Source organism: Lactuca virosa, chromosome 3 (genome assembly GCF_052849685.1).
Source record: "Lactuca virosa cultivar CGN04683 chromosome 3, Lactuca_virosa_CGN04683_v6, whole genome shotgun sequence".
Lineage (NCBI taxonomy): Eukaryota > Viridiplantae > Streptophyta > Magnoliopsida > Asterales > Asteraceae > Lactuca > Lactuca virosa.
Genome location: NC_136428.1, coordinates 342,772,347 through 342,793,274, shown reverse-complemented (window position 1 = coordinate 342,793,274; position 20,928 = coordinate 342,772,347). Strand labels below are relative to the sequence as shown.

The 20,928-nt window shown below is 37.5% G+C and overlaps 1 protein-coding gene, 1 long non-coding RNA gene and 1 pseudogene across 3 annotated transcripts; 1 reads left to right on the top strand and 2 right to left on the bottom strand.

The window, feature by feature from the left end:
- The first annotated feature begins 1,001 nt into the window (after nt 1-1,001).
- Nucleotides 1,002-3,187, top strand: LOC145167503 (glycosyltransferase BC10-like). Its single transcript, XM_079086715.1, has 2 exons — nt 1,002-2,308; nt 2,861-3,187. Exon 1 carries the CDS (start codon nt 1,204-1,206, stop codon nt 2,290-2,292), a length of 1,089 nt encoding a protein of 362 aa, XP_078942841.1. The 5' UTR covers nt 1,002-1,203; the 3' UTR covers nt 2,293-2,308; nt 2,861-3,187.
- Nucleotides 3,188-4,834: 1,647 nt separating this feature from the next.
- LOC145167501 (transmembrane 9 superfamily member 3-like) lies at nt 4,835-7,130 on the bottom strand (annotated as a pseudogene). Its single transcript, XR_013741202.1, has 6 exons — nt 6,907-7,130; nt 6,654-6,795; nt 6,465-6,511; nt 5,898-6,382; nt 5,732-5,792; nt 4,835-5,020 (listed from the first exon to the last, which is right to left on the bottom strand). The product of XR_013741202.1 is annotated as a transmembrane 9 superfamily member 3-like (transcript).
- Nucleotides 7,131-7,853: 723 nt separating this feature from the next.
- LOC145167502 (uncharacterized) lies at nt 7,854-10,449 on the bottom strand. The gene is made up of 6 exons (XR_013741203.1): nt 9,681-10,449; nt 9,344-9,552; nt 9,216-9,261; nt 9,103-9,131; nt 8,774-8,890; nt 7,854-8,046 (listed from the first exon to the last, which is right to left on the bottom strand). It is a non-coding gene; the product is annotated as an uncharacterized LOC145167502 (long non-coding RNA).
- Nucleotides 10,450-20,928: the final 10,479 nt, after the last annotated feature.

Here is a 20,928-nt window from a genome sequence, read left to right as displayed (position 1 = left end):
CCGGCAATTACTCGTCACATTTTCCCCTCGGACCCCATGTTGTTCCACCGATGATCAATCTGTATTCCCGACAAACACTAGTAGAACCGGCGGCAACAAATCCAGTTCGTAGATCCTTCTTTTCCTCTGGATTTCCATCCCGTTTTTGTTTTTCCAGTGGTCGTTTTCTTTCTCAATGTTCTTAGATCCATTACCATTACGCAGGTGTTGAAGTAACACGATTTTTTAGACCCGAATGTGCGTGATATTACCGGGTCGGACCAGAAGTTATTTGTGATTTGTGTAGTAATTTTACATTTGCGTGACAGTATTCCAGAGCTCCGATGACGGAGTTCTCGAGGGCAGTCTTCCTGGAAAAAAAATCCGCGTTTAGTTCAACGGGTTCTCGAGGGCAGTCTTTCCAGAAAATGTAAACCTTAATCTTGCGCGACGGGAACATGTTCTAACCAGTAGTGTTAAGACACGTGGATTCTCCGATGACTGCATTCTATTCCTTCAGACACATATAAAGGGATGAAGATTGCAAAACGTATATGCTGGCTGAAAGTCGACCGAAGATTGCAGAGCAAAAGAAAGAAGAAGCATGGTGAGGAAGAAAGGGGTTTGGGTGAAGAGTTCAAAAAAAGAGCGTGTAATACTTCAAATTTAAAATTTAAAATACAATATATATTTAAGTAAAGGGTATATTCGTCCACTTACTTACAAATTATGTGGATGAATAAAATAATGCAGTGGAAGAATCAGTTTCCTTTCAAAAAAATCAATCATTTCTTTTGCACAATTCTAGCGTTTCCAATCATCAATGATCTTATTTCTTATTTTGTTGAGAAACAAACAACATATTTTCCTTTTTAAGGTTACTCCACATTAACAATTTACCGGGTTGTCAACCTAATTACCTAAAACATGGTGATTGGGCTCAATTGAAAAAAAAAAAAAATAATAAAAATCAAACCCTATTCAATCCTTTTGACCAGTTAATATATCCGCAAGGGTTTGTTTGAACTCCAAAGCATTTCGCTTTCCGCATCATTCTCCAGTCACCATCACCGGTTTCAACCCATAGTGCCATACATCCACACTTGATCACTTCTTTCAAAACCCCTCAAAATTTCAATGAAACCCCACACCCGACATCATCGGCAAACCCTAAATCAATCCCCCAAACATGTCTAGTTTCATCTTCGATTCAATCAAATAATCATGATTTCATCGCCATTACCATCTCCATGGATTCCCACATTGCTCCTTCTGTTACTCTCTCTTCCAATCTTTTTCTTCTTCGCGTCGCACATCCTCCCTTCGCCACCGCCACCCATTTCCCTCCCCGACGAACTCGACGATCTCACCCTATTCCGTCGAGCCGCCGCCCTCGAATCCCACCCTAACCATAAACCCAAATCCCGACTCGGTTCTACCAACTCCAAACCCAAAATCGCTTTCCTCTTTCTCACCAACTCCGACATCCAGTTTGCCCCTTTATGGGAAAAGTTCTTTCATGGCAGTAAATCAAATCGGAATCTTTACACCATATATATTCATGCTGACCCGACTGTTAAAACCAAATTCAAATCCCCAGGTGGTGTTTTCTCTCAAGATCGACTCATTCCTGCTAAACAAACCCATCGTGCTACAGCAACGCTCATCTCCGCCGAGCGCCGCCTGCTCGCCAACGCACTTCTTGACGACCCTTCTAACGCATTCTTCACATTAATCTCTCAACATTGCATACCCCTTCATTCATTTCAGTTCTTTTACAACACCCTTTTCGAAGCTAGTTCACATCAAGTAGCCGAATTCAGACACCTCAAATACAAAAGCTTTATCGAAATAATTTCCAAAGATCCTAATCTTTGGGACAGGTATAATGCCAGAGGCAAAAAGGTAATGCTTCCTGAAGTACCATTTGATGAATTCCGAGTTGGTTCCCAGTTTTTCACACTTACACGGCGGCACGCTCTGATGGTGATTCAAGAACGACGTTTATGGAAGAAATTCATGCGGCCATGTTTAAGATCTGTAGCTTGTTACCCTGAAGAACATTACTTTCCCACATTTTTATCAATGGAGGATCCAGAAGGGTGTAGTGGCTATACATTGACTAATGTCAATTGGACTGATAGTGTTAATGGACACCCGTATACTTATCATCCATCTGAATTGTCGCCTGAGCTTATTTACAAACTCCGGAGGTCAAATTTTATGCAGCCTTACATGTTTGCCCGGAAGTTTACGCCAGATTGCTTGAATCCATTGATGGATATGGCTGACGATGTCATTTTCCGGGACTGAAATCTTTTGATATCTGGTAAATTCTCTCTCGCTTAGATTGCATTTCTGGTTTTGTTAAGTTAATTATGCTTTCTTAGTTGATTTGTATGTGAATTAATGTGGGTTTTGTTTGGTAAAGTAGCTTTCATTATGACCTAAATGATGGGCATCAATGGAAGTTCATCATGCTGCACATGATGTCTTTGATTACTTTTCTGTTTAGTGTCTGTACTACAATTTTGTAAATGTAGCAACTATAGGTCCTAATAGTAATAAGTATTTTAAATTATATTTCTTTTTAAGCTAATGGGCTTAATCTAGTAAGCCGTATAGTGGATTAGTGGTGCTCCTTTCCTAACAGAGAAAGACAAGAAAACATGCTTTCCCAATAAGTCCAGAGTTTTTAAAAATTTGCTCTCATTTCTTTTTCTTCATTTTTCTCCAAGTGTGTTGTCATTTTCTTTAGTATTTTTCAAACTTCATTTATTGAAAACAAACACTTATATAGAAAAAAGAACAATCAGTTAGAGATGTTGGGATTTCTTCAATCTTTTAATGGTGCTTTGGTTTTTCTTGTTTACATGTGCAGCTGGAATTAGTTTCAACGTGAGTGTACATAACTACATACAGGTGGTAAAGAGTAATGTGAAGACAGGAATTTGACAGGGGTTAATGTGCCTAAATGCAGAAGTTATCTTAAATTAAGGAAATATGATTAGAATACACAAAAACAGAAGCCAAAATAGTCTGTTTTAGGCTATGTTAACGTCAACTTTTATTAAGATTGTTGCTCCTTTTTTTGAGATTGTAAGTTTTTTTTTTTCTTCCGGGTTCCTTCTTTGTACATAGTAATTCCCGGGGGCTAAATGCAAATACTTGTTAACTTTTTAGAGGAATAATAATCGTGTTATCATAATGATGTCCACTTTTGAATGACTGGAAATTTGTAGAGTTTAAATTAGGGGGGGGGGGGGGGGGACCACATATTTTGAGAATAAATTGACGTGAAGTTTGTATTTTTATATGCTGATTTACAAGAAGATTTTGTAAAGTAGTTATCTTATCGAAAATGGATAAGAAGGAGAAAGTATTGATAGTACTTTGTTCTATAAGAAATATAATTCAGATCTTATCCTAATACAAATATATATAGATGCAATAATCTTTTGGATCTACCAATGGTGACTGTTCAAAATTTGGAGAAATTATGGTAGATAAGTTTCAAATGAGTATGGCTGGTATGATGAACTTCTTTCTAGGTTCACGAGTTAAACACACGTCCAAATGTATTTTCATCGATCAAAGTAAATACATAATTTCACTATTAAAAAGGTATTCTTTCATTGATTGTAAGCCTATTAATAATCTAGGGTATGCGTCCATAAAGATTCTAAACCATGTTTGTGCAGTGTGGACAGTTTTAATGCAGTTTGTGGTTTGAGAATATAACTTCCACGATAAAGAGAAAAATAGATTTTTTAATGGTTATCTGTTGCTTATGATCACAAGAAAGACATAAATAAAAAAAAACTCATTATTTGGTCCTGGTTATACTTCATCTTGGTCCTTGTTATATTTCATAGGCAAAGAGACATAAGGTATAAATTTTGTTCTCTGTTTTTTACCAATCGAGAACTGAAATTCATAGTAGACATTATTAATATTAAATATAATGTTTTTAATTCAAGAAAAAATCTAGAATGAAAAGTAATATGTGCGAACTAACGTACGCACAATTATGTCATTTTTAAGTATGAAATTTAAGATTAATCCCAAAATGTTTCGAAATTGTTTTTACTTTATCACGTATCTTGATATTTTTAATGGATTATATATATATATATATATATATATATATATATATATATATATATATATATATATATATATATATATATATATATATATATATATATATATATATAGGGTTGAGATCGGTTGAAAACTCAAAGTTTCCCGAGAACTAAAAGTGGAGCGTTGGATCAAAAGTAATTCGTTAACGAGATGATCGTCATCTTACCAATCTCATTTAATGTTTAATTTTTTTGTGTTATTTAATATATTAATATAAATGTCTAAAAATTAACAAAATAACTCTAAATTTCGGATTTATTTAAAAAAAAAATAATTTTCGATTTTTTTAAAAAATTGAAATCTTTTATTTTTTTTCAAAAAACATGAATTTTTAATAAAAAAATGAAAAAAAATATTTTTTAAAAAACTGCATCTTTTTTTCAAAAAAAAACTACATTTTTTTTCAAAAAAAACTGCATTTTTAAAACTGTATTTTTTTTTTCAAAAAAACTGCATTTTATTCAAAAAAAACTATATTTTTTTTTTCAAAAAACTGCAATTTTCTTTTAGAAAAACTGCATTTTTTTTTTCAGAAAAACAACATTTTTTTCAAAAAAAAAAAAACTGTGATTTTTATAAAAAAAAATGCAATTTTTTTCAAAACTGCATTTTTTTATCAAAAAAATCAACGTTTTAGGTGCATATATGCATATTTTTTTTCAAATGCATATATATGCATATTTCTTATACTATAATATTCGTAAGTAAATTATAAAAAATCTCATTTTTATTAATCAATCTATAAACATAATACAAGTATTTTATTCGATACAAAATAAAATATAAAAAAATACAAAGATTCACAGTGTTATCATTTCTTCATATCAAGATTTCCATATTTTCTTCAATTTATCACTTTTCACCTCTTCAATATTTTCCAAAAATTCTTCAAAATCTACAGGAAAATAAAAAAAAATTGATTAATGCAAGAACACGCACATGTATATATCATGTAAGATTCACATGTGATTGTATGTTTTAAGATTTAAATGTGAAATTCATAAGAAAAATTTTAAAAATAATTAACGAAGAACACTTACACAAAATACATATGTGCATATAGACGTAATTCATATGTGATTCACTTGTGATTTACATGTGAATCACATGTAATTCACTTGTGATTTACATGTGAATCACATGTAATTGATATGTGATTCACTTGTGATTTACATGTGAATGACATGTGATTAATATGTGAATTACATGTGATTTACATGTGAATCACATATAATACATATGTGATTTACATGTGAATTACATGTAATTTATATGTGATTAACATGTGAATCACATGTAATTCATATGTGAATTACATGTGAATTAAATCTAATTCATATATGAATTACATGTGATTCATATGTGAATAACATATGATTTACATGTGAATAACATGTGATTTATATGTGGATAACATGTGAATCACATCTAATTCATATATGATTTACATGTGATTCATATGTGAATAACATGTGAATCACATGTAATTCATATGTGAATTACATATGTATCACATGTGATTCATATGTGATTTACATATGAATCACATGTAATTTACTTAATAAGGTTCGAAAAAAAAAATCAAGAAGAGAAGAAAAAAAGTTACACAAGGGATTTTCTAGATGGTTGTCATTGTTGGTTCCAACATCAATCATGATAGGAAGAACCTATTACAAAATACAAGTCTTTGTTCCAACATCAATCATGATAAAAAAATTCAAAAATAAATTATATTGAAAAAAGTACGGATTCAAGGTAAAAACCAGACGTACCTCCACCACCATTCATGATCCTCAGCAGCAAGTTGGAAGTAAGTCAAAGCAACGGTGATGAAGGCAGTGATAATCAAGAGAATGATGAAAACAATAAATAAGATGTTGTAAATGGTGTAAATTTTGTGGCCCCACACACTGGCAAAGATGTAGTAAAGCTCAATGTAGATTGCACTGAAAGGGAGAAAGCCATCCATGACCTTTTGAGGGATGGTTTTTATGTACCATGGAAGAGGTGGAATCTCTCTGGGGTACTTTGTGGTGCGAACAGGAGCTTAGAATTCAATTTTGTTGTTTTTTCCAGCAATACCCCCGAGAACCAGTAAAGGTGATGTCACCAAACTCCATATTAAAACAATCACTACAATTGTCCCAAAAGGTAGTGCAGCTGTGGCTGTGTATGCGATTGCAACCGTGTTTAGGAAGCAGAAGGTAAGAAATAGGGGCCCACAAAAGAGGCATCCGGTTAATAGCAGGTTTCTCACCTGTTGATGAATGAGATTGAGATATGTTAAATTTGAAACTGTGTGGTGAAGAAAAGGGTATATTGGTAAATTTGTATCATACCCAGTTGCTTCCTTCTAGCTGGTGGTAGAAAGAGGATGCAGTGTAGCCTGCAATCCCAGAAGTAAGAGCATATATAACAAATTGTTCACCAAATTTGAGATTGTAATTGAAAATTGTTACAAGACAGTTTCATAAAAGTTTAACAGATTATAAAGAGATGGGTAGAGTTTGGATTATAAAATTACTCACCAGCCTTGGTCATTCCAACTCCGCTATCAATGATCGTCAATGTGTTTGAAGCTTTGTCAGGGATAATATAGATGAAAAGCTCAGGCTGGCCATCTAGCTTACTCTTATCAGTCAAGCTCTCAAAGCGAATCTTGTCCAGAGCCTATAAAGAATGTTCGATGTTAGGTTACATTTTTAAGAAATGGTCATAACAAGAATAACATCCAAATTAGAATGCAGATGACAAAATTGCAGGAGGAAAGACTAGACATACACGTATATATACACGGAGACCATACACTTCAACTACAACAAAGAACAAACTTGTTTATGGCTGGACATTACGGAGTGTTCATGGCTGGAGGTGGGATGAAGGTAGGAGAGAGGCGAGATGATGAGATAGAGAGAGAACGGGGGAAGGGGAAGGGCTTGACATTAGGTTATCTCTAAAATGCCCCCAATTCATGTGAAATAAGATGCCCCCGCCTCTTTTTTCCCCTAGTTATTTACAAAAATGCCATAAATCATCCTAACCTTCTATTATTTTGATCTAACGGCCTTCGTTTGGTTCTCGGGAAACTTTGAGTTCTCAAATGATCCTCTCTCTCTCTCTCTCTCTCTCTCTCTCTCTCTCTCTCTCTCTCTCTCTATATATATATATATATATATATATATATATATATATATATATATATATATATATATATATATATATATATATATATATATATAGGGGTGAGATCGGTTGAGAACTCATAGTTTCCCGAGAACCCGAGAACTAAAAGTGAATCGTTAGATCAAAACCAATTCATTAAGGGCATGATCGTAATCTTATCAATCTCATTTAATGTTTAATTTTTTGTGTTATTGTAAATATTAATAGAAATGTCTAAAAACTACATAATAAATCAAATTTTCGGATTTTTTTAAATACAGTATTTTTCAGTTTTTTTTAAAAAAGTGCATATTTTTTAATTTTTTATAGAAAACATGAATTTTTGAAAAAAAATTTGAAATTAAAAAAAAACTGTAATTTTTATTAAAAGCATTTACAAATCAATAAAATTAAAAAAAAAAAAAAAAAAAAAAAAAAAACTGGAATATTTAAAAAATACTATAAATTTTTAACCAAAAAAATCAACATTTTTGGTACATTTATGCATATTTTTACAGATATTTATATGCATATTTCATATATTATAATATTTGTAAAGGAAATCATAAGAAAACTCATTTTATTTACTGATCTATAAACACAATAAAATAAATATTTTATTCGATACAAAAAAATATTAAAAACAAAAAAATGTAAAAAATTTCAAAGCGTTTTTATGTCTTCGTGTCAATATTTCCATATTTTTCTTCAATTTATCATTTTTCACCTCTTCAATATTCACCACAATTTCTTCCAATTCTACAAGAAAATTAAAAAAAAAAATAATTGATGCAAAAACACTCACAAAAATACATATGTGATTAACATATAAATCACATGCGATTCACATATGAATTACAAGTGATGCATATGTGAATTACATGTGAATCTCATGTAATTCACATGTAAATTACATGTGATTTACATGTGATTCACATGTAATTCATATGTGAATTACATGTGAATCACATGTAATTCATATGTGATTCATATGTGAATTACATGTGAATCACATGTAATTCATATGTGAATTACATGTGAATTATATGTGAATCACATTTAATTTATATGTGATTTACATGTGAATTACATGTGATTTACATGTGAATCTCATTTAATTCATATGTGATTTACATGTGAATCACATGTAATTCATATGTGAATTACATGTTATTTATATGTGAATCACATGTAATTCATATGTGATTTACATGTAATTCATATGTGAATTACATGTGATTTACTTGTGAATCAGATGTAATTCATATGTGAATTACATGTTATTTATATGTGAATCACATGTAATTCATATGTGATTTACATGTAATTCATATGTGAATTACATGTGATTTACTTGTGAATCAGATGTAATTCATATGTGAATTACATGTGAATTACATATAATTCATATGTGATTTATATGTGAATCATATGATTGAAACTAGTTAATTTTGTGAATTTATATTGAAACTAGGGAAAAGCTTACATTACAGGCCTGATTTGGTGTATCCAGTTTTTAGGTTCATGATTTGCAATCTTCATCATCAAATTCATTACATCTTGTGGTAATACACTCATTCCAGGTGAATCTTCCGACATTGACCTTGAAAACACATCAGATAAAAAAAACTTGTTATTTTGAGTTATTCAGATTCAATCTGAAAAGAGTTAGTACTTTAAGAAATCTAAGTTCTTCACAATATCTCATAGAATTCACAAGCACATCAGTCAATCATAGAAGCTAATTGAATAGATCATACCAAATGGAATGGATAGAGTGTAACCATAGCCACTTAAAATTCACATATTACATACCACAACACAGTCAAGTCAAGCTCCTCCATCTGTCCATAAAGCCAATGAAGAAACAATAAGATGTTTTTTTTACTAATTATAAATCTCAATGGAAAACAAAAAGAGATGCATACCCTGAAGACTCATCAAATACATAATCGTTTTCTGTAGATCCAATGCCTGCAAGTGAAAACAGAATTGAGGGGCAATATTGTAACAAACCATCTGAAGGAAAAAATGAAAAAACTACATGTCTGCTTACCAGTCGATGGATCAACATTAGATTTATTATCATATTCAGCAAACATGTCAAAAGAATCATCGTCATTGTTTGCAGTATTATCTGCAGAAGGTATTCCATTGAGACCAGAATCACTCATTCCAGAGGAATTAGGTTGCTGAACTAGAAGAGGTGCCTTCCCCTCTAGCACGTGCTTTCGTTCATACGTAAAGTTATTTAATAACAAATGACTGCAATGAATCAATCAATCGATTTCAATACTTCTTTCAGTAAATATAATTTCAACAAAGGAAATCGTATACTGGACTAGCAATTGGACTGATAATTAATCAAATGAAAGTAAAAAAGGAAATATCACCTTGATTACTATATCCCTGCCTTGAACGACTGAGGGAGGACGAGGAGACCAGGTACGCCCATGGCTTCGGAATCATCACGGAGGAGGAACCGATTACGGTAGGTGAGATCGGCAGGTGAGGATTCGAAGGAGGCAGAACTAACGTGGATGAGGCACATATCGGCAAAGGAACTGTCAAACAGATCCACGATTACTATATCTGTGATGCCTCTTTTTCCGATTTGGAAGTAAACACCATTAATCGTCGATTCTGCTTAAGCATATCTGTTATCGCCGGCCAATCTCCGTTGATTTTAGGCATCCGACTCATCGGAAACATGTATTTGGTCAAAAATTGAAAAAAATTGAAATTGTAGCTTACGTGAGCAGAATCGACGATTCAATCCACACAATTTATTATATAATCGCAATTAAAATCGACAAAATTGAAAAATTACCGACGTAAAAGTAATGTTGTTGACCGTGAGAAGAGAGATCTCATCCACTTTGGGGTGAAAGACAGCGAGTTGTGAGTTTGAAAGAGAAAGCCTCATATCGAAAGGTGACAACTGAACCGAGCTGTTGAAGAAAAACGCAGTCCTTGCCGCAAAAACGATTCCGAAAGTGAGACCGTCCGATCTCTGTATGGTGGCATCGGTGCACGGCGAGAAGACGTTGGAGATTTGAATCGGTCGTCGGAGATGAGCCGGAGATCAATCGTAGGTGATGGTAAGAGAAGAGGAGACGACGTCGATTTTTTTGAGGCTGTGAGAACTGTGTGAGAAAAAGAGAGATACGATTAATTAAGCTAATTTGTAGAAATTGTTTTTTTATACCTAAAATACCCTTATCATTTGTTTTAAAAAACCAAATATGCCATTAAAATTCTTCACAATTACATAACTGCCACCTTTAATCTTAGCCTTCAGTTTTTTTGATCTAACGCTCCACTTTTAGTTCTCGAATTCTCGGGAAACTATGAGTTCTCAATGATCATTCCTCTATATATATAAGGGTGAGATCGGTTGAGAACTCATAGTTTCCCGAGAACTCTAGAATTAAAAGTGGAGCGTTATATAAAAACTAATTCATTAAGGACATGATCGTAATCTTATCAATCTCATTTTATGTTTAATTTTTTGTGTTATTGTAAATATTAATAGAAATGTCTAAAAACTACATAATAAATCAAAATTTTGGATTTTTTAAATATAATGTCACACCCCCAAACCAGACGGCGGAAACATCCGGGGGTGGAGGACTTCATTTGTAGTATCACAACATATGCATCATAGTAATCAAAGTACAAAAAACCATTGTATTTAAAAAGTATAAATATTTACATATATTCAATCTCTGTATATTGACACCAAAATAGTTACAACAAAATACAAAAGTTATGACTCAAAGGGGCTCCATCTTCTCAAAAGCTCGGGGAGTACCTGTTTATTGTGTAACATCCTAAAAATACAGTCTAAAAATTTCGTTTTAATTTAATAATAAAACCATAGTCATCGAACATCATATAAAAATCATAAAAAGTGTATCTCAAAATATCATAACAATTGTCAAAATATCAGAGTATAAACATCCCAGGCTGAACAGATGGTGTGTGCACTGCAATCTTCCCGAGCTCCTCTTTTGGAAACTGAGTACCTGAAACCAAAACTGAAACTGTAAGCACGAAGCTTAGTGAGCTCCCACAAACTACCACATACCATACAATAACATATAAAGCACATACTGGGCCTTGCCCACTGCATCGGACCAAAGTCCGGAACTGACTTGGGCCTTGCCCACTGCATCGGACCGAAGTCCGGAACTGACTAGGGCCTTGCCCACTACATCGGACCGAAGTCTGGAACTAACTAGGGCCTTGCCCACTGCATCAGACCGGAGTCCGGAACTAACTAGGGCCCCGCCCGCTGCATCGGGTCCCGCTCGGCATCAGACCGAAGTCCGTAATAAATTGAACATAACATAACAATGTAACGCCCGTAGATCCGGGCTAGTCAATTTAGAGACGATAAACATCAAAAACGACTTTTTGATGGAAGATTATTTATAAGGATTAATCTTATCCAAGTTGTAGTATATGTCTCAAGGTTTCCGGATATATAAAGAATGCCGAAATCCGAGTTATAACGAAGAAGTTATGACCTGTCGAAGTTTCGCGACAAACCGGCACGGTGCCGAATGTCGTAAAAAGTGAGTTTTTGATAAACTACTTTTTAGCCTTAGTAATCTAAACGAAACTCGTAGTATTCGTTAAACCGAGAAGTTCGATAAAAAGAACGCCCAAATCTGACTTCGTATGAGGAAGTTATGATTTTTCGAAGTTTCAGCTTAGTAGTAGACATCTAAAAACTCAAATTTTAGATCAAGTGATTTTTAGCCGATACGACCTAAACGAGAATCGAAGGTCTCGTCATTAGCCGATACGACCTAAACGAGAATCGAAGGACACGCGTCAGATGAAGAAGTTATGAATTTTTAACGGATTTCCTGTCCCGGTCTGTTAAAAATAATAATATAAAAATTAAAGTCAAAATTAGCCGAAGAAGTCTAAAAGAAAGTTGTAGAGCGTAATTTTACCTACGCGTGCATATAAAGAACGTCAAAAACGGAGCTCGTATGTGAAAGTTATGGATTTTAGAAGTTTTGGCGCGAAAATCGAGGAATAATGTCAAAACCGGGAATTTTCGCACACGTGGACTTCGGCCACGTGTCCTCGCTTCGCAATCTGACGCGTGTCCAAGAAAGTTGCTGAGTCATCCGAACCGGGGAGCTGATCCGAAGTGGTCCAGTAGAGATGCGACACGTACCCTCTTAGCACATGGTCGAACCCTCGCAAGGCTGCCACGGATGCCCTACTTCGGACCTAGGCTTCGGTCCAATCACAAGAAGCCAGCAGCCCCTTCGCACATGCAGCCCTCGTGCGAGCCATCCCCTGCGAGCTTCGGATCTGCGACACCTGGAGGCTTCTCAGCCGTTGGATTAGGAGGCTCGCCCCTATAAATAGGAGGGTGCGAGACCTCCCGGGTATACTTTGAAAATCTGTCATTTTTAGCCATTTTTTCAATATTTCTTTCATTTCAACTTCCCTCGAAGCCCCGGTATCAATTATGACCCCCAGAATACGCCACGAAGTGCCCGAGAAGCCAGGAAAATTTATCTTTTCGGTTTCGAAGCCCGACCCTTCGCAGAACCCGGTTTCTCAATAAAACTCCCGGTTTTATTAGAAACGATCGTTTTAGGAAACGAATTGCTGCCCGATTTTCATTAAATCAGGTGAGTGTGTAGTCACTTTCATCTTACACATAGATATGAAGTATTTTATATAAAATACGTGATATGTGTATATATGTTGTTTGTTTATTTGAGATGGATGTTGAATGAATGTTTTATACATGTTTAAAATGATTTAAAATGTATAAATATTTTATCTTCAAATATGTTGGGTAAAACATGGGTAGATAAAGTAGGAGGGATAAAAGTACAGTATAGATGTACGTTGGTAGCTATGAATTTAGTACAATATAGATGTACGTTGGTAGCTATGAATTTAGTACAGTATAGATGTACGTTGGTAGCTATGTATTTAGTACGTTGGCGACTATGTGACGTAGTGCCTGTTATGTAAACCTTGGCGACGATGTGACTTCGTGCCTATTAGATAAACCCTGGCGACTATGAGACGTAGTGCCTGTTGTATAAACCTTGGCGACGATGTGACTTCGTGCCTATTTGACATAAATTGCTGAGGGAAAAGCAATGTTGTCACCCTTTTGACATAAATTGTTGAGGGAAAAGCAATGTTGTCACCCTTTTGACATAAATTGCTGAGGGAAAGCAATGTTGACACCCAGGTGTTTGTTTTATTTGACATAAATTGCTGAAGGAAAGCAATGTTGTCACCCCGATGTTTGTTTTATTTGACATAAATTGCTGAGGGAAAGTAATGTTGTCACCCCAATGTTTGTCTTATTTGACATAAATTGCTGAAGAAAGCAATGTTGTCACCCTATTGGTTGTCTTATTTGACATAAATTGCTGAGGAAAGCAATGTTGTCACCTTATTGGTTGTTTTATATTAGGATGTCTGGTTTGACATAAATTGCTGAGGAAAGCAATGTTGTCACCCCGTTGGTTGCCTTATTTGACATAAATTGTTGAGGAACCCCCGAAGCATTGTTGTCACCCCTAGTGAAAATCCTTAAGTTAGGTCCCTTGTGATAGTTGTTTTAGGGACGTAAGGTGAGGATAACGGGAATGGGTAATTAGGGTTAATTTGGTTGATTGATTGATGTTTAAGCATAATAAATTTATGTATTGTGGTTTGAAAACCCTATATGCTCACCAGGCTTCCAAGCCTGACCCACTCAGCTTTTTATATTACAGGTAGTGGACCCCGAGCATAGTCGGATGATGACAATGAGTGATTTTTGGATTATAGGCCAGTAGTTGTAAATAACTGATGTAAGGCTTATAATGTCTTGTTTATGCTTTTGATCTGTATCGAAACATGACATCCCGAAGTTTTGATATAAAAGGAAATTATATATTTCTTAAAGAAAGGTTTTGACAAACTTTTATCATGTTTTGTTTTGGGGACCAATTCCGCAACACTTTTAATCAAATGATTACTCTGAAATTATTTTAAAAGCATAAATTAAATCGGTCTTTTCTGGCCGTGAAATTGGGGATGTCACAAACAAGGACATATATAGCATAATCACATACTGCATCGGACCGAAGTCCGGATCATATAACACATATCACAAACATGCATGAATCACGAAGACATCAAGCATACATACTACTGCATCGGGCCCCGCCCGGCATCGGACCGAAGTCCGGACTACTATCATCTAAATGGGCCGGCATTGTGGTCGTAGACCCGTTCCTATTGGAAGGAAAATCACCTCACACTGCTGAAGTCCTGCTAACAAAACCATAGCTGCTGGATGACAGATTCCCGATCTGTCAATATCAAAATAACACCCAATTAATAATTGGGTTCCACTACATAACTATAAATACATACTTTGGATAATTACTACATTACCCCTAGCTTGGCTTACCCAAGCCCAAGGCCCAATCCATATGGCCCAACTTTCCAAATTGGGCCCAAACCTCTACATGGACTTCCCTTAAGGCCCAATTGTTCAGTCCAATCCAACATGTCTCATTCTAAGGGCCCAATATCATACAACCATCTAGGCCCAAACTATGGCCCATCAATGGCCCAGTTTTCCAAATTGGGCCCAATCCTTCATATGTGCCTTACCCTAAAGCCCAACTAATTACTCTAGTCCATTTGATTATTCTTGGATGGCCCATTAATAAACCAATTACCAAAACCCAATCGAAAGGCCCAACTTAAGGCCCAAGTGAAACTAGGGTTTCACATAAAATGACGATAAGGGTTAAGTGTTTCTTACTTAACCCATTAAGGACTTAATCCATTAAGTCCTTTACTCTACTAGATCAATGATATGGAGAAATTGGGCTTAATACACAATCCAATCTCAATAGCCCAAAAGTGGGACCAATAAGTATAAGGCCCAATTACTCACAATTAGGGTTTTCTAAACCCTAATTAGGGCTTCCACTCAAACATGGCCCAATAGGCCCAAAATTAATCTTTAAGCCCATTAGGGTTTTGGCTAGGTCCATTAGGGTTTTGCTTGTGGGGCACCACCCACTACCACCTCAGGTAGTGGTGGTCAATGGCGGCTCACGGCGGCGGCCACCACCTTACGGTGGTGGTTATCATTATTTTTATTATTAACCAAAGCTAATTACAATTACAATGTTTAATCCAAGCATAAACACACACACACACTAACTAACACACACACACACAGCCACACCATGGTGGCCGGCGGTGGCGCTTGGCGGCAGCCACCACCTCACGGTGGTGGTGGTGGCTGTTCTCATTTTCCGGCTAAACAAACCACCACAACCTTATGAAAATCAAATACAACTGGTCTACTAGGTTACACACCCATACATAAACTCGTAGAGGTGGCTGGTGGTGGCAAGAGGAGGAAGGTTACACGGCGGCGGCAGGTGGTGGTTTGCATCAACAGCCACCACCTCACGGTGGTGGCGAGTTTCCTTGAGTCTCGGCTTATCAACACACGACGCAAACGCACCTGATCCGCCTTGGGGAGGAGGACTTTGACCGGAGCACTGATAAAGGAAGGTGGCGCGGTGGCTATCTGCTGTGGGACGGAGCGGCGACCGGAGATCGAAAAACAGGATGGCGGCAGCGCACTTGATGAAGCAGTCGACTGGTGGAGGTTACAACGCCGAGGCCCGACATCAGCCTCTCGACCGGTCCTTCCCGAACACATTATCGGTCTAAGCGGCTATTCTCGGCAACCCGACTTCTGGCTACAACGGAGATGGTGGCGGCTGGACGTCCTCCGGTGATGGCGGCTATCGGAGGTGAAGGAGGAGGGTGGGGAAATGGCGACCAATGCTTAGGGGGTTGGCGGCTGCAACACATGCCCTAGGGTTAGGATTTCACGAGTTATATACCCTAACCAAATAGAAACTTTCCCATAATTACAATTCCAGCCCCTCCTTCTTACATTCCTTTCAATCTAAGTTCCTATTTTACCTTTTTAACCCCATCTTCTGAAATTCTATACAAATAAACTCCGGAATTTACCAATTAGCCCCTTAACCTCAAAAATCTTTTCAAAAGAAGTCCCATAAATTACCAATTAGTCCCTGCCTTCTTAAATACTTACAAAACTAATCTGAAACTCACACTTTTAACCCCCAACTTCTAATATTGTAACAATTAACTCCTCGAGACCAACTCTTATTATAAAATTATTGATTTTAGGGCTACTATCCATTCATCAACTTTATCTATTTATTCATTTAATAAACGGGGTATTACAACTCTCCCCCACTTAAATTGGATTTCGTCCTCGAAATCATTTCTTACCATTCCTTACACGCCAAACCACTCAAATAACATGGCCACAATCCTGGGCACCCCTTGTCTTCCCCAAGGTAGCCATGACCATCCTTCGCAAGGCCCTAAATTCTGCAGATGAATGAATTCCTTGCAACAAGATCACATCTACTCCGTCTGAAATCTATTGTCTCGAGATGGTCTGAATCCCTGACAGACCACTCATACTAAATCATTATAGATGAACCCTGCGGTGGTTGACTAAGCATTACTCAGCAATCTGTTACGCTTATCATACATGAGATCCTTAAATACCATCACTGTTGGAGACCCAAAACTGTCTGAAACACTGATCTGCCTGAAAACACTGAACTGCCTGAAACACTGACTGCCTGAAACACTAAACTGCCTGAAACTGTATGTTGCCACATGGCTGCTTTCTAACATCTACCGAGACCTACCTGGTCTCAATTTTTCGCCAATCATCTGAAATACCGGGTTCCGGCCCTGTTGCGGAGTCAAAGGACTCCCACTTAGTCGCCTCACATAACTTCTGAACAAATTCCTTCTCTAGAACTAGTTGCCACTAGTTACCATGCCACTGAGGCTCTAATAACTTTATGATCTAACTGATCGAGTCCATACGTCGAATCCTGACGTCACCAAACCCAAGGCTAAAAGTGATTGCTACATGACCATTGGTAACCTCATGTTATAAATGACCTTAAGCAGCCCCCTGCTTCCTTGCTCTCATAACTGTAATGGCACTTCTACAATCTTATCACTGGCTTAACCAGGTCTAATCCGCCTAGGTAATTCCGAAATCCAATCCGTGGATTTCCATCTCCTTACTGCTACACCCGAAATGGTGGGTACTACTGTTCTTTTCGCGTCCTAACAACGCACTCACGCTATCTACCAACCTAGTGAATGTCACGGCTACACTCGTAGACTTACAACACTCTTTCACCATCTGGCTGCTAGTGAATGCTACGGCTACTCCCGCATACTTACAACACTCTAATACTATCCGACTGCTAGTGAATGCTACAGCTACACCCGCAGACTTACAACTCTCTTTCACCATCTGGCTGCTAGTGAATGCTACGACTACACCCGCAGACTTACAACACTCTAACACTATCTGGCTGCTAGTGAATGCTACGGCTACACCCGCAGACTTACAACACTCTAACACTATCTGGCTGCTAGTGAATGCTACGGCTACACTCGCAGACGTACAACACTTTCCATACTGGATCGAACACGTGCTTGACCCGCCCTCAACTGAACTCATGTCCTGACTGGAATCCCCAACCTGATTCCCTAAGGCTTGCTAGCAAACATTACGGGAACGCGATCTCCTTATTGGCAAGTTTTTCCGAACTTCCATCTTACACTATCCTCGAACCATACAGCTGTTTGGGCTGTCTTCCTTACAAACAAAGATGCGAAACTTATCCCAGTTTCAAAACTGCTCCTACTTCTAAATCCTTGGATGATTCTTCCCCACTTTGATTCTACTAACGTCTTACAGCACACAATACTAGAAGGATTCTCAATCCTTCTTACATTCTATGACCAATCTGCTGAAACCACGCTTACCATTGCTAGTGTTTCAATACTAGTCAGTCCAAAAGATCACACCACCTCCAAGAACCCGAATAAATCTCCGGTAATAACCCGCTAGACCCAGGAAGCTCTGAATCTCAATTGGAGACCTCGGAATCCCCTACTGCATCACGGCCCCTATCTTGGCCGGATCGACTAGTACACCCTTCTGGTTGACAGGGCGCCCAAGGAATTGCACCCCGCGCAACCAGAACTCATAATTTGGGGACCTTGCAAAAATTCTCTCCCTCCTCAAAGTCTCTAGCACCTCCCTCAGGTGCTTCTCGTGCTGCTCCTCAGTCTTGGAATAAACCAAGATGACGCTGTACTTTCCCAATTCCGTAATCTGGGGAATTGCTTTATCACTATTCGATAATGCTTCTCGGTATGCAACTGGCATATGACATCTCTTGAAAATATAATTCAGACACAAACCGAGGATAACTCAGGGTTACACTTACTCAACCCTTGGAACAAAAGGCTCCCTTGTGCAGTTTCCTGCAAGTACTGCACCGAATCTAACCCTGCTGGCCTCTCAGAAGCTGATCTGAAATCTACGGTCTCCTCCCGAGACCCCTCATTATAAGCAACTGATCTGGTTCCCTCTTCCTAGTGTGCTCTAAGTCAATATACCGCTCTCGAGCTCTAGAAGTCATATCATTCAGGGTCTTGCACCCCGAGATACTCACAATCTCCCTGCTATCATTCTACAGTATGTTCTGATAACTTACCTTCTTCATTTCCTCATCTGCTGCATACTGTGGTACCATATAAGCTCTTTCCCGAGACTTGGCGGTGATCTCTACCACAGTCTCAGTCGTCTTGTGGAGATCTAACACTATTGCGCCAACTGCTGCGCCTCAATCGCCTGGGCACACTCTGCCTAGAATCTGGTCTAAAAGTCATCCCATGACATAGCATTAACCGCATTATCACTCAACTTACTACCAACCTCTTCCTATCAATCTTGTGCTCTATCCCTCAGGAGACAGGAAGTAAGTCAGATCTTGTCTCTTTTCGAGACAACGTCTGGTACGAAAAGTGTTGGTGACATCTGCCAACCATCTGCTGCTAACAATAAGGTCCCTAACCCCCATGACAATCTGAAGCCTCACAAACTCTGAATTCCCGAAACATCAACGTACGGGTCTCTATCATGACTGCTATCTCAGTGCAGAATGCACTCGGCCTCTCATCACAAATATCTATAATGCCCTCCTTGATCACACTGAGGATCACAGGAGTCTGTTCAATGATACCACGTGAAATTCTCAGATGGAATGAACTCCCTCATCTGATCATCAATCCGCCCGACTCCAGAGTCCGAGCCTGATCCCTCGTCGACACCAGAACTACCATCTGGTCTACCACGTAGCGTCACTATACTCGACAACATACCATCACTAACATCACAATACTCATCCAAACTCGAGGGATCTCACACACTACAAGTTCCCTGGGTTCATCTCAGCCTTCCTTGATTCGAGTATGGATCCTCTGCTTTCAGTAGTACGGGCCCATACTACCTTCCACATCTATCCGTACTTTCCTCAAGTACTGCCTCGACTCCACCAAGTCCCTTCTACTACTACTGCTGATCTTATGCTAATCTCATCCTAGGCTTGCCCTAGGGTAATCACCAACCCACTCTCCGTCATCAGCTGCATAAGAAGTCCCTGCTTTATTCCCCTAACTAGCTCGCGGATACTATTACATATTACTCAGACTAGATAATTCTTCGAATGAGAGATCCTACCCTACAACGGGTGGACTCAAACAAGAGCTGCGAAATAAAGCTAGACCTAACCTTCTGAAATTATTTAGTCATTGCAATATGTAACTTAACATATTCATTTACTAGTTAGTGAAAGACAACTAGAACTCCTAACAGCACAAAGCAAGCAGCATTCGGGCGTTGAGTACACATAATCAAGCATATACTACTCTGGCTATCATACTGACTAATCTGTACTAGCATGCAGTTCTCAATAAGCTGGTACACATATAACAGGCACATAAGGCATCCTTCCTAGATCCTTAGCCCTAAACTAGCATGCTGTTCTCATAAAGCTGATACACTTACAATAGGCACATAAGGCATCTTTCATAGATCCTTAGTCATAATCTAGCATGCAGTTCTCATAAAACTGATACTCATATCATAACATGAACTTGTATGGGTAATTTGGGAGTACTTACTTGAGCTCAGCTGATTGCATGCACCACACCCTTTTCTCTTTTCAAAATTCTTTTCGCTTTTTCTAAAACTCTTTTCTTTATATTTTTTCTAAAATTGTTTTCTTTTCTCAAAATCCTTTTGTAAACATGGTTTTTCTCTTGAAAACTTTATACCACTTCCTTAGTTTGAGTTCAGACACACCCGAAAGTGTGCCTGAATCCCTCAAACCAAGACTCTGATACCAACTTGTAACATCCCAAAAATACAGTCTAAAAATTTCGTTTTAATTTAATAATAAAACCATAGTCATCGAACATCATATAAAAATCATAAACAGTGTATCTCAAAATATCATAACAATTGTCAAAATATCAGAGTATAAACATCCCAGGCTGAACAGATGGTGTGCGCACTGCAATCTTCCCGAGCTCCTCTTTTGGAAACTGAGTACCTGAAACCAAAACTGAAACTGTAAGCACGAAGCTTAGTGAGCTCCCCCAAACTACCACATACCATACAATAAGATATAAAGCACATACTGG

Excerpts from the sequence above, each read along its gene's own strand:
- LOC145167503 (XM_079086715.1), top strand. The coding sequence starts at position 1,204 with ATGATTTCATCGCCATTACCATCTCCATGGATTCCCACATTGCTCCTT.